The following is a 15,057-nucleotide window of genomic DNA, read 5'->3' on the forward strand; positions in this document are numbered from 1 at the left end:
ATGGATAATAGATAGATTGCATTGTGGTACCATTTCACTAGTTCGCCAATTGAAGAATATTTTATACTCTTTTTCTTATGCACAGTAGCAACAAAAGCCATGTTATTATTGAATACAATTTCTCCAGATATTGTAGCATGTTGAGAGATTGGTATGCAAACATTTTGAAAGTGTAACAACTAATGTACCTTTCATTTGATTACCAGATGCTTAGTTGTAATGCTTTGAGGACATATATATATATTCATCACCTAAAAATTAAGATCATGTAATGAAGTTGCATAAGTTTTAACAATGCCTCATTTAATGCACTTTGTATTGAGACCCAACACTACTTGATTGTTAGCATATCTGACTTGTAGGGTTGAATCCTGACACTTAAAGTTCTTACCCTTTCAGCTATGGGTAAAAGTATAATATGGCAACCAATCCTATTATCCATTGGTAAACAATTCAAGAGTTCAAAATGAGTGGTGTTAACTAGCTATTGATTAAATGTTTGTGATGGCTAACACAGGTAGTCATTTCATAGCTTTTCTTGAAATTTAGCAAATAAATCATTTGTATTATGTAGTTGTAAGTAAAAAGTTCTCTTTGTGAGTAAAATCTCAAAGTTTGCCTTTATATTATAACTACTGCACTTAGCCATATCTTTGAATATTGGTTTATTTTTTGTACTTCTAGTGCAAGAATGCTATAAATTAAATGTTCATACAGTACTAATATTTATGCATTGTGTATTATTTATTCATAAGTGTTAATGCATTTAAAATATGTAAAATATAGAAGTCTTAAAATAATAACTTTATATCTTTATAAAAAAAATTAGTACAAAGTGATGAAAAATATTTTATCATTCTTTGCATTATAGGAAGTCTATTGAAATGCTCTACTGCAGTTTCATGTATCATTTAGGAGTCCTTATGTAGATAAGCATTAAGCTAATGAAGAATGGAGTTTGTTGAAAATCTCATATATTGTTTAAACACCTCTGTAGTAATATATATGTATATTCTTTTGAGGATTTAGATTTTAATTTGGTAAATTTGTGAATTTTTAATGAAAATAAAAGTAATTACAAAATATAAATATGAGCCCAATGTTGAACTTATATGAGAGTTACATCTAAAAATGGATTTATAAACATTTTCATTGTAATTTTTCATAATTACTTGCTTCCTGTACAAATCCACAATTCTTTGTTTCTACCCTCATCAGTTACTTCTGATAAAGTCATCACTACTTGTTTTTATTTTCATTAATTAAAAAAAAATTACTTTCCTTTCATAATTTAATGAGCCACATATTTTACAATCAATTTTATTTTACAAAAGAAAATTTATTCCCAAAATTGTTGACTTGTTTTTAGCTTTGTTACTTGTAGTTACAGATGTAAAAAAAACAACAAAGTGCACTAATAATTCTATTTCTACTAATTTAACCCCTTTATATTTGTTAGAATATTCACTTTTCAGTAGATTGGGTGAAAATGTTGTGCACATACCTAGGAACACTGGATATTTTTATCTTGATGAAAGAGCTTATATATTTACAAGAGTTTTCATGCTAACTTATGAGATCTTCATCAGCATCAAAAACCAGTGACATTTAGAGTACTGTCCTAATCAGAACAGTATAATACTCTTTTAAATATCAGTTTTAATCACCAGTAATAAATTATCATTGGCTTATTTCTACAAATGGACCAGTTTCATTACACATTATGAATACTAATACATAATGTTAACTTCACTTTCCTCACCCAAACCTTAACAAATTAATTTAAATTCTGGCAGTGGCATTTTTACTCTTTAAGCCTCAACCTGCTTATCTCTGTTTATTATTTGTGTGTTTTTTTTCATAACTGGTTCTCTCAACAGATTTTACCCATTTTTTTGTCAACACTGGACAGTTCTTTGTTTCTAACATTCATATGCTCTTTTATATACTTGAAGCACTGATATAGATAAATGGCATTAAAGTATTTGACCATTAAGATGATATCTTTAAAAAATAAGGGCCTACAGGGGTTAAAAATTCTTATCAGTTTAGTTTATGGGCAAGCCTCATTAAATAAAGTGCTCAGTAGTTTTTTAATTTAAAGGCCATGTAAATCAATTAAAGATAAAAGCATACAAACTTCTTAGCAATGAATTCTGTTTTTTAGTGGTGGAAACTTCATTTGTCTATTCTTTATAAACCTTTTTTTCCATATTTAAATCCACAAATAAATTTTCTTTAGAAATATTTTGATACTGTCCATTTCTCTGTTAAACAGTTATAAGTTACTAGGTAAATAATAGGACCTAAAAATTAAGATTTTAATGCAGTTTTCTTTAAATTTTATGAAAAACATTATCCAGTTAAAATATAAACTAATGAAAGTGTGTTTATAACAAATCACAACATAATTAGTGTGCAACTAAGCTATTGCTGGAACTTTAATGTAACTTTAATACAGGAAATTGTTAGCCTTACAAGAAGATTCCATAAAAGTTGTAACTATTTTAAAAGGATCAGTTAAAAGATGTGATAATAACATAGTTTATCACTGAAAAAGAAACTTTCAAATTACTAGATGTTACCATTTATTAATCTTTGAATGATAAATCTATTGTTTTTCTTATGTAGTTGCATTATAGCTTCCAAGCTGGCTAGTAATCAAAATCAATTTTTAAGTAAGTACAATTTACAGGCCCTTTGGCTGGCTGTGGGTTAATTTGCATATTAAAAATATCCTTGTTGTTTATGAATCATGCTATGAATGTCTGTATATCTGTTTAAAAATTTATTATTTAATGCTTCTGTGTAACCAAATATTTGATATTAATTTATTTATCTGGGGTTACCACTAAATGGTACCACTACTTATTAAAAAGTATGACACATCTATGTTGAAAACTACCATGTCATTCTTCTTACTTTGTATATGGAAACATTTAGTACATAAATTTAATAAATCAAGGTATTTAATTAATAAATCATTTTCAGTTTTTGTATGCAAATACAGTCAGAATGAAAATATATTTGAAATAAGTAGTTATATGTATTTTGTTTTTATAGATTGTTCAAATTACAGCATCTCTTCCTGCATTTAAATGTTCGAAAAAGTGAATGGTATATAATTAATTTAAGAAGAACAACTAAATCTTTCAGTAGGGATATTAAAAGCTGATTAAGTGTAAAATATAATGTGGAGAATAAATGTCTAAAGGACTTCTTCTGTTGTGGTTAAACAGTTATAAAATAGTTGTAATTTATGTATTAAACTCTCACTCTGTAACCAAACTTATTTGAATATTGTATCTGGCAATATTTTTATTTGTATAAAGACAAAGAATTTTAAGGTTGAAGCAGGTGAAACTATTAGACTAAAAAGTGTTCAGAAGAGCTTATAGAGGCAGTGAAAATCTTGAAGCCATTTGATTCTTCATGTGATTTAATTTTAGAATTCTGAGCATGTCTTTATAAACATCATGTAATGTTTATTCACCACTTATAGTACTTTATTACATTTGTGTAGTTTTTGTTATATATTGATTGACATTGGTTGCTGAAATACTGGCAAAGATTATTTATTACCTTTACATTATCTGAGGTTTCAAATTTTGTTTATTGGTAATTATATACAGAAACTAATAAAATATGTACATTTAAAAAAAACAAAAATGAAGAGTTAATTTTTTATTACTTTTTTAAAGTTATATTTAGCTATATTTTGTTTGTCCTACAGGTGAAGAGATGATAAAGAATCCATTCCAGACCCGATCAGACAGTTTCTACTTTGTTGATAACAAGTTGATTATGCACAACAAGGCTGACTATGCTTATAACAGTGGCCTTCAGTAGAAGGTTTGCTTTGTCATCTAGGGAAAACCTTCAGCTCATTAAATTTCACTTGCAGTATGAATAGATCCGATAGTATCATGCTTACATAGTGCTTAGCATACCTGCTTTTTTTTTCACCATTTTTTCCATTCACAGCTGGTTTTTTGTCTGTAGAATTATACATATTAATGAGTTTTACTATTAATGATAATGCATTAAGTGAGAAGACCATGCATAGATAGCTAGATACATAGTGTTATAAGTATCAACTGAAGGTGATACCCATGTATATATAGCACAACACCTGTGTGAAAATATATATGGAAATTAAACTTTAGCTATGAGTGGTACTTATGGTGCAGCAAACATAAGTGTATGCACTTTGGTTGAAAACTTTCTTTCTTGCTAGATTTGAAATTAAATTGTTTTTATGTGCATTTAACAGAAAACATTTCATATACTATTGTTAAATTTTTAGGATCAGAGTTTCTTGTGACATATTTGCATTTAAAACATTTAAAAATTTTAAATTTGGTCAAGTAGTATGTTTGGTTTTAAATAATTGTCTCAGAAGTAAATAATTTTTTGTTTACAAAGTTTTATGTTTGGTGCTGAAAACAAATTAGTGAACAGAATTTTATTTCATGGTATTTATATATAGTAAACATAAAACACTTAGACATATTCAATGTAATATTCATAGTGATAAAGCTTTACTTATATACTGAAAAGTTGAAAACATTCCTCTCACAAACTTTAAGATGTACACATATTTTTCCACACATTACAAGCATTTCAAGTATCTAAAATGACACTAAAAATACTTCAACATGCTCAAAGTAAACATGAAAAATAATTTTCATGCTGTTTAGTGAAAAATTAGTTCCTTGTAATGACCTTTAGTCTTGCTATAATGCAGATTATATTTAGTGTTAAGTTGCTTTTTTTTTGTTTTTTTGGCATAACAGAGTATTGGGCGTTTCTATAAATCTACATGATTTACACGTGTAAATGAAACATTTGATTCTATTTTTAAAATTATACGTTATTGTGAGTATAGAAATACTGTAAAACATACGTAGCTTTTGAACAAACTGCAGTATTGCTAGTATTAGATCATATTATCAAATATAAACTTTTTTTAACTAGTACATCCATGTGTTTGTATTATTACATAATTATTTTTAAGTTTAGATTAATTTAGGTATTTATACCTTTTAATAATACTCTTCTTTAAAGCATATGAAAAATAAATTTTAAATTCACAATAAGATATATGGGTTTTTTACACTTCCTCAGTTCATTGTTTGTGTTTATTTTACAAACAGAAATTAGACTAAAGAGGACACATTAAAAGTGTCAAAAATAGTATCTATATATATATTTTGTACTTTTTAATCATTGTGGATTTAAACTTTGTTTGATATTACTTTATTTGACGTTGTGTATCTTTTTACCATATTTGTTCCAATTCAAGTAGAAAACAGGTCCTCACTACTTCTAAGTAGGAAACATTAAAAGTCATTCAGCATACCTGATATTCAAATGTACACAGATTATATAGCTCCTTCTACTATTGTTTTAGCAGTAAAATTGAATTAGTTTGTAAAATAAGTAAAAAAAAATTCAGTTAGTGATTATAAATCACTAATGTCATTTGCAAGAAAAAAATCTAACCATGGTAACTTGTATATCAATTCTTGCCAGTTAAGTATACAGATGCTCTTTGCAAATAACCTTTTTCACAAGGGATTTAGATATTATTTGACCAGTGTAACTAACTTTGGAAATGTAAGATCAATGTAACATTAATCCAACTATTCTATGCTGTAACTTCTGGCAAAAACACACTGATATCTTAAATGTGCAATTTAAAGCTGCATTAGTTTCACAGAAAATCATGATATTTATGGAGTAGTGTACAGGATTATGAAAAAAAGGAGACTATTATATTTAAATCATAGTGTAATTTTTCAAAAGAATACTGGATTTCATTTACAATAATTTAAAACAGTTATACAAAATATTTCAACAGCTTTACCATATATGTGAAGAAGTTAACAAATTTTTACAGGCAAATTTCAAATTTTCATTTAACAACTTTATGAATTCTGCTTATATTAAAGTAATTTTTGCATATAAATATCTGAGTAGCATCATAGAGTTATCTGTATCTATATTTGACTCTTTATGCTCTTTTTTTTATCTTTTATATCCTACAAAAACATTGAAAGAAAACAAATATTAACGTGTGTAAGTTTGGTGTCATCATACTTCACTGTGAAGTTTAAATAATTATCTTAGGGAAAGTTAAATTATTCAAAATTATTAACTGTCAAAGCATGTATGTTAAATATAGATTAATGACTGGTGGAGTAAATGTAATTATGTTTCAGCTAAATAATATTTTTATTTCCCTTTTTGAATTGTGTCTGTTGATGGGTGCTACAAAATGAAGTTGTTGTGAAGTTTCACATTGGTTTACTGATGGACTTGCAAATATAAAGTCATATTTATTTGTTCTAAATGTAACATATTTATACATGTTACAGTACTTCAAAATCCTTAATTGACTTTAGTAGTTAGAGGAAATGCTATTCACTTTGAATAGGAATTGAACAAAATGTGTTTAAGAAATACAAGTAATAAACTATCAAATATCAACGTAAGTAAGAATGTAATTAATGCATTTAAATGTTTTTTACACCATGTTTTCCCATCCAGTAATAATAAATTTTTAAAAGATTATTTTTGCTGGTGTGTAAACATTTAGAATACTTTCTCATTAAACATTGTTTTTTACAGTAAAGGTAGTTTTTTATGTTGTACTGTTGTTGATATGAAACAGACTTCTTAATTTCTGATTTTACAGGAGCATGTTTCAAGATTTACTGACCAGGAAAGTAATTTATGTTCAGGAGTTTCTAAATCTAACTTAAAATGTCTTTTGAAAGTGATCGCTTTTGTTAGATATAGACGGTTTATAATACAACCTTTGATGATGTAGTTGGTGGATTGGTCTTTTACTCAGTTCAGTGTAATTATGTTTTGTATTCATTAGTTTATGATTGCATGTCTTTATACAAATTCAGGTTAAAAAAGTGAAATACTAAACCTTAGAGGAACACCATGAGTGGTACAAACCATTAAAGTCTTCATATCAGTGTGTACTGGATATGATCTACATATACCATACAGTCATGTATACACACTCGCATATAGATATAGAAGAAATTACTGTTATGTTATTATTTTTACAAAAGCTATATGAGGTATGTTTGTTTTGTAATTTGACAAAGTTTGAAGCAGTTATTTATGTACCATACAAAAATCTCATAATATGCTTGAATAATTGTGTATAATTTCATTCTCAACTTGCCTTAAGAGTTGATCTCTTTGGATTTTTGTTCTACATTTAAAATATACTTCATTTCGATATTAAAAAACTTCAGCAAAAAGAGAAAAAGAATATAACAGAATAGTTGATATTGGTACTTTCTGTTGTAGTGATTGATTTATTGCTGTGATCTAGAAGATGCTTGAAGGTTCAAGACATTATATTTAAATAATAATTTAAGAAATGGTTTATAAAAACTACAAACAGTAAACAGTGAACAAAATACTGATGTTTAAATGCTTAATTGTGTTCTGTATAAAACTATATTATCATATTTGTTTGGAATTCTGTTATTAATTATAGCTAATGTGTTTGTATATGTAAAGAATTTATATAAATTAGCAAATATTGCAATTTTCATTTCTTTTTGCATGTATTCAACGTCATTTATAGTTTTACTTGATATTGAATGATAGATGCTAACAGTAGGTGATAATATATGGACTCTTTTACAGTTATATTTACCAATTTATTTAGTTAATTGTTTCATTGACTTTTGTTATAACAGTTTTATCAAGTGATTTGGTTTTTGATATTTATAGGTTTATGCAAATGGCTGTTACATTCAAATCTGTTTTTAACATTTGTATCTGTAAAAGCATTAGTTTTTTTTAATTTTTACTATTTTATTTTCATTTTCCCTTCATTTTATCAGTTTATGAACTAATATTGTATTTTTGTTTTCAATGTTGGTTATTATATGGTTGTAACTGGAAATTGAAGTAACAATAATGCTTTGAAACTTAGTGGTAATTCTAGCTGCTGTTTTAAAAACTAGTCAAAGTTAATACCTGCACTAGTAGTGTATTGCTTCTCACACTTAGGTTAAAGCAGAGTGTCAAATACATGGTATAAAATTTTTTTTTGTCTACTCAGTTTTCTTTATATTATATTTTTAGCACACACAAATGTACAAATATTTTATCACAATTTTTTTAAAAACTTAAGTACTTTGAGTTTGCTAGGATCTTTATATTTTTATACATTCATTTCATATTTTGCCAAGCCTTGTTTTATACTTAAAGATTTATAACATTTATATTCTGATGGTAAAATGTATTAATTCTTAATTGTTTATGTGCTGTTTAAGCAGTTAAGAAAAAAAAAAGGCTACTGGTTTTAAAATATGATTTTCAGTTTATTCTGTCAAATCCCACATTGCATGAATAAAGTCCTTTTACTGTGTATCATTCATTGTGAGTGTCTTTATAAAATTATGCAACTCATAATGTTTCAGAGCAATGGCAATACATATGTATTAATGCATTTTAGAAACCCGTATGGCAAACCTAGTGACTAAAATTGACAAACTTGCTTGTAGAACATTACAAAATTGAAACTTTCTCTCTCATTGCAGTCTAAAACACCCAGTCATAGTTATATCTTTATATCAATATGCTGTATTATGCATGAAAAGAATATATAATTGTCATTCAGAAATGTAACTATGTGATATGTTCAGGCGAAATGAATTAACCATAGGATGACTGGGTAGGTCCACTTAATAGCAGGAGCTATAACAAGATACTTATTATGAAGACGCACTGAATCTGAATAACTGTATTCATAAGAATGATATAAAAGAGAATGGCCATAATGTAATAATACAAGTAAATTACCTTTATTATGACTAACATTACATAAATGAATAAAAACCATATAACTTGGGTACTTTCAAAGCATGGATCTTTCTTCTTCTCTAGGAAAAAAGTCCACCTTTCCAAAATGCTCGAGTTATAGGGTTTTTATTTATTTCTCTCAATTCTTTTTGAACCTACAGGGTTTTTTTAACATCATGAATATGTTACAGAAATATAGTGTATATTTGTTGAGAGTCACAGAAAACATCCCCTGCTGGTACAGCAGTAAGTCTACAGATTTACAATGCTAAAATCAGGGGTTCGATTTTCCTTGGTGGACTCAGCAGATAGCCCAGTGTGACTTTTCTATACGAAAAACACATACACATAGAGTATTCCCTTCTATTGGATCAGGTAAATGTTTTCTCACCACATTAACTTCTTTGATGTCATATGTTACTCTGTTTGAATTCAATGTGCCTCACTTCACAGGTAGCATCAGATTTACCTAGAACAGTTACTTCTGCTCATGTGACTGGTCATTCTCACTGAAACATAGGAGATACCATAATCTCAAGCTACTGCCTGATCTAACATTTATGTACAACGTATAACATTACATCTTCTTTTGCCTGTAGTAAGAACAGATGTCATTTACAGATAATGATAAAGGAAGAAAGGCAACAAATACAAACCCAGTGTAATGAATTTCTTGATCTAATATTATGTTAAAACTATACATTCAAAATAAGTGATAGATTTATAAAGACCCTATATAGAAACAAAAAAGGTGGAAAATACAAGATGTATTTATATACCACAGTCAATATACCAATTACATATGTTTACAACTTCATAAAGTTGTACAACTTAACCCTGAAATTACCAATTTGTTTTCATGCTGTTTGCTAGTATTGTTTAAAACGAGAGAAACCTTTAGCTTTGAAGGCTAAATGAAGCAAGGCCCATAGATATTTGGGTAATTAAATTGCATAAAATAATTTCTAGTAGTATGGTGTTTCAAGGAGAAGTTCAAAACACCATTATCTGACCTTCACAGCAAGGAGAGATTTGTGAATCTAGTATGTAGCAGGACAAGTGAAATGAGTTGTTTTAGGTAGATTAGAAGAAGCAAGACATGGTGTGGAGGTGAATGAAAAATATTAATATTTTATTTCAGTGACAAGGTAGTTGACAGTTTGAGTGGAATACTATTATGTAGTTAGATTGAATTAAAATAATGAATTTCAGTAAAGAGGAAATAAAGTGAACTGTATTTAGCACAGATGAACTGAAATAAACTTTAGTTGTAATAAACTCGATACTACTGATGTCACATTTATTCAAAAAATACTACATACTTTTTTATAATACCAAAAGCAGCTTAGTGATTGGTCTAACTAATTTGTTTACAGCCTTGGCTTCAGAATGAGCAAGCTCTTTTTATCAGAGGCTCTATTCATTATTGGCTCTTGCTAAAATCTTAACCAATTAGAATGGCCAATAATGTCTTATTCTTCTTGGTCATGTTAATTTACACTTGATTTAAAGGGTATCTTCAATTAACATGTTATTTCACACATTAATAATTTTCATTTAGTGTAATCAATATAGTATTGTTGACAGTAAGAACAAATAAAATTATAAGCTACTTAATATGATTGTAAAGAAGGAACATGATCCTTAAATCTAAAAAGAAGAACACATTCTAGGCAACAATTAGGTTTAAACATACCTTAACTGTATCTACAGGTGTGCCCTTTGAATGGCATTTTTCAATTAATTCTTGAACATACTGTACAAGAATGTGACATAGTCTTTCTTTCTAATTGGTTTTAAGTTCTTTGCAAGGGTCAGTGATGAACAGAGCTTCCAAATAAAAGAAAGTTTTCTCATTCAGAAGCTGAGTCTTGAGGTAAATGTTTTTGAAATACCTAGTAAACCACTTTTGATATTAGTTGAAAGATCCATACACAATCAGCAGTGACAGTATAATGAAGAAAGTTAGAAATTTCATGGTGAGTTGTGGGTTTGCCAGTGTTGTATCTCTAAAAGTGCAAAACTGTTTTTACACCTCATTTTCCCTTTATAAGTGATCAGTCAGAAAATCGGACCAAAACAATCAACAAATATCTGTTTGTTAATATAACTTTGGTTTCAAAGGTGGGGAGACAACAGTTTCTTTAACTGGGGTGAATATAAGGATATATCAAAAAATGTACAGAGGGCAGGCCACTTCTGCCCTCTGAAAAATATACCGATGTTTCTTCATGTGAAAACTAATTAGAAGTATGATACATGTAGAGTGAAGTAGAAGACATTACGAGTATCTTTTGAAACTACAGAGTGGTCCGTAAGCTCCTACCCATCCATATATCTTGTGTATCTGTGTGCTGTCCCTCATTTCACGTACCCACGTACTTGTCCCAAGTACTCTCTTCAAATGTAAAGGGGCTTATATTGGCCATATTTCTCTGAAAAAAAGAAACAGAATTATAATACATGCGTAATTGAATATAACATAATAACATATGGATGGGTAGGAACTTACGGGCCACCCTGTAGATTTAATAACAGTTTATAACTTACAATCTAGAGAAATATTTTGGGGAAGCTGTATATAAAGGTAACAGTGTAGCGTGAGATGACCACTCTGTAAAAAAAAAAAAAAAAAAAAAAATTGGTGTTTATATTGAAATATAGAGTTACGATTCCCTCCTGTCTCTCTTGGACTTACAAGTTATGTGTGTGAAATATAAGTGATCAAGAAACAGTTGTTAAGCCTATAATGTCTTTGGAATCGTTTACCATCATGAGATTGTTACTTTCTATGAAATCGTATAAGTATGTTACGTTTCGCATTATTTGAACGACAATCGAATTCTTTATGGTTAAAATTTAGATCCTGTATGATTATTTTATACGTGTTTAGTTTTATTACAAGTTGAAAAAACTCTGTACTGGGTGAGTTGAGGGTGATACGTATACTGCGAGGAGAGTAATGGTGTAATATCTGTGTGTACGAATTTTCCATAAAGTGAACTCACCAGTGCTTTCTGTATTGTTTAAGGTTACTTTTAGTTTTACCCTAATATAGTTACTCCTCGTACATGAAGGGTTTTGGGTTTAGATGGGACGTTACAGTGGAGAAACTAAAGTTACTATTAGCATTGCGAAGACTTTCATTAATGATTATTACATCTGAGTTTTAATTGTTGCATAGATGAAATAGTTCATATATTTTGTTGTGTAAATCTCCCTGGATGTTAATGTGTAAAAACTGAAGCATGTTACTTTTTTTTTTTGAGTAATGTGGTCACTGTCGTTGATCATGTCTTCATTTCGTGAAGGCTCCTAGGGATTCATGATTAGAGACTGAAATAGGTAATTTGCAATAGAGCATAGTTTTGTTAAGATCACTGGATATCTTCAGGTTTCCATCTTGTGGAATTACGTACACTGTGAATGGAACGATGTTGTTCAGCGTTGGCAGGGAAATTGCTTATGGCTAGGATGGTCTGGTGATGTCTGCATAGGTTTTCATAAAGACTGGTTCAGCTTGAGTGATCTGTTCTCTGGCGCTGGTGCTGAGGGCATTCAGAGCTCTCGTTGGGTGGCCGTGTGGTAGTTGATAAGACTTTTACTACATTCATGACTGAAAGGTATTTTGGACATCCATGGTAGGAGGCTGCACGTGACCTTCCTGCTTATTCTCTTTATATTCGCTAACGAGATGTTGTCTACTAACCTAAAAACCTGATTTTATTCATAAAAGGAATGGACGAATTATATATTTTTAATATGACTTTCTTAGGTCTTGGGAGTTCCGTGTTTAAAAATTCATGAAAAATAGTTGCCTGCGTTTTTGATAGATGAATTTAAAAAAATGGTTGGGGAGGCTTTGGCATCTCGTTATCATATAAGATGTATAGAAAAGGGAGTTGAGACTGGTCTTGAAAGGACTCCTTTATTAGAGGAGAATAAGTGTGGTATAACATTGGTAATGTGTCTTTGGAAGTATGGTTAGAAAGGAAGCTGGAGATTCACATTGTCAATGTGAGTGGCATACGATGGATACTTGAATTTAAAGCCATCATGTCACACCAAGTCAAAAGACTTTTTAGACATGTAAGACAACTGCAACAAAGGCATTATTACAATTATAGTCAAGATAAGTTGCTTCAGTTAAACTGACTAGGTGTCTGCAGTTTGTTTTTCTTTACAACCCGCACAGAATATGTTTATGTGGATTGGAAATTTAATTGTTTAAATAACTTCGGTTAATGTTTCTTCTGTAGAATAGGTCAATACATTTTTGATCAGTGAACTTGGGTTTTATTAATATTTTGTAGTTAGGAATAGAAAATTCAAATGAAAAGTTTAGCAAAGTTTCATTGACTGTTAGAATTTCCTTTTGGCATAAATCTAATAGTTCAAAATTCTTGTAGCTAAGACCACCCTAATTATTAATTAACATAAAGACATGCAGGAAGAACTCACCTGTGGTAACGTTTTGACTTCCTTGAAAGTCAGCCAAACATATTGTAGTCAATGAATTGTCTCAGCATATGTTTGTTGAAGTGGCTCTGTTTGTTAAGATTGAGGTGCTTGTTCTTGGTAAACCTTGATAACATTTCTCGTAAAGCTCGTTCTTTGCAGAAGTTGAAATTGTTGTTTTCGAGTTGGTGGTGATATTCTTGTTTCTCGTTTTTGCTACGTGTTGATTACTAGAGCAATATGTGTAAGAGGTTACATATAGTCCTCTTCAGTGATGCACCTCGTTCCTCTCGCTACTTCTGGCACTTAGCTACTTAGATGGTTTCTAGAACGCGTTACATATTTGGCTTTGTTCATACATGTTGCTTCGTGTGTTTCCAAATATTTGATAGCTGAAGCATTCTAATACTGGAGGTCTTGAAGTATCGGCTTCTTCTACTAAGCTTAGGTAGTATCAAAGTACTACTTTTTATTTGATTAGTAGGGTAGTTTATATTGCTTTTGAAGGGTCAACTTAGTCAAGCGTTTGAGCTCATTGGTCTTGTAGGACGATTTTTGCTCAATTAAAAAGGTAATGAATATTAGGTTTGTGGGCTCAACCTTGATTTCCTCATCTGTGATACCAACTGAGACTTCACCCCTTTTCGAGGAGCATCACCTCACATATAGATATTGAAAGTTGGGCTGTTAAAAGCTGATGCCAACCAGAACCTTAGAAGCTCGTTGTAACCTAAGGTATACTGCACTTGAAGATAATGCATCTTTTGTGTAGGAAGTGTACGTTAGAGAAATTGATCTTTGGCAATTTCATGTTGGAAAATCCCAGGAGGGATACCTTCTACAATAATTGCCATTAGCTAGCTATCCTCTTAAGTAGTTGCTAACTTTGCTGGTTAATTTGTCGTTTTTGGTTCGTGATTAGGTTTGTAGACTATTTTTTTTTGTAATTTGGCTACATGTGTGAATGTTTTGAAACTTACAGTACAGTTAGCATGGAGCTGCTGCTTGATGACTTTTTCTCATTATGGTTGCCGTTATAGAAGCTGGAATCTTTGAGCCTGTCATGTAACTGAGGAGTTTATAATTCCCTATGACACTACTTTGTTGAGAGCATAGTAGTTATCCATCAAGTACCAGGCCTCTTGCCTTAGTTATTCCTTCTTTGCTTGCAGAGACATCATGAGCATAAAGTATCAAGTGATGGTTCAATTTTATCTGAAAAATGACTTTTTGGGTGATTTGGACAAAAGAATGGAAAAGTAGAGAAAACATGTCCTCTTTCTTCGAAGTCCAAAGAATGGGTTGGCCATTTAGTTTGATAATATAAACCGGTCACTGTATTTGGGCCTGACATGGCCTAGTGACTAGAGTGCTTTAATCACAATCTTTGGGTCGTAGGTTTAAATAATCGTCACTATACATGCTCCTCTTTTAACTAGTACAAAATATTCGAGCATCAAGCCCCAAATTTAGATGAAATTAATGTCGAATAAAGAAGTAGACAGTAAGTTTGTGTTCGTTCGTGGCAGATATTTAGGTTTACGAAAAACAAAGGGCGCTCATTTTAAAAATGAGATAGAGGGGCATCCCTGGCACCGTGGCCCTGAAAGGACCCCTTCTTCTTTTTCAGTTTATGATAACTCTTGTCTTGTAAATATGATCAACTAAGCCATTTTATCCGAATGTATTTGTTTATTTATCTAGTATTTTTATTTAGACTTGTTAGTTGGTATTTTCATTTAAGTAAGGATGTTT

At 30.0% G+C, this 15,057-nt stretch overlaps 1 protein-coding gene across 1 annotated transcript in view; it reads left to right on the plus strand.

The window, feature by feature from the left end:
* The window catches only part of LOC143225929 (protein unc-119 homolog B-A-like), a 44,040-nt gene extending 35,630 nt beyond the window's left edge, over positions 1–8,410 (plus strand). The window contains exon 5 of the mRNA XM_076456185.1: positions 3,734–8,410. Coding sequence (XP_076312300.1) covers positions 3,734–3,849 — 116 coding nt within the window. The 3' untranslated portion in view covers positions 3,850–8,410. The remainder of the gene's footprint in view (positions 1–3,733) is intronic.
* The last annotated feature ends 6,647 nt before the right edge of the window (positions 8,411–15,057 follow it).

The sequence above is a fragment of the Tachypleus tridentatus genome, chromosome 1, assembly GCF_004210375.1.
Source record: "Tachypleus tridentatus isolate NWPU-2018 chromosome 1, ASM421037v1, whole genome shotgun sequence".
NCBI classification, from domain to species: Eukaryota; Metazoa; Arthropoda; class Merostomata; order Xiphosura; family Limulidae; genus Tachypleus; species Tachypleus tridentatus.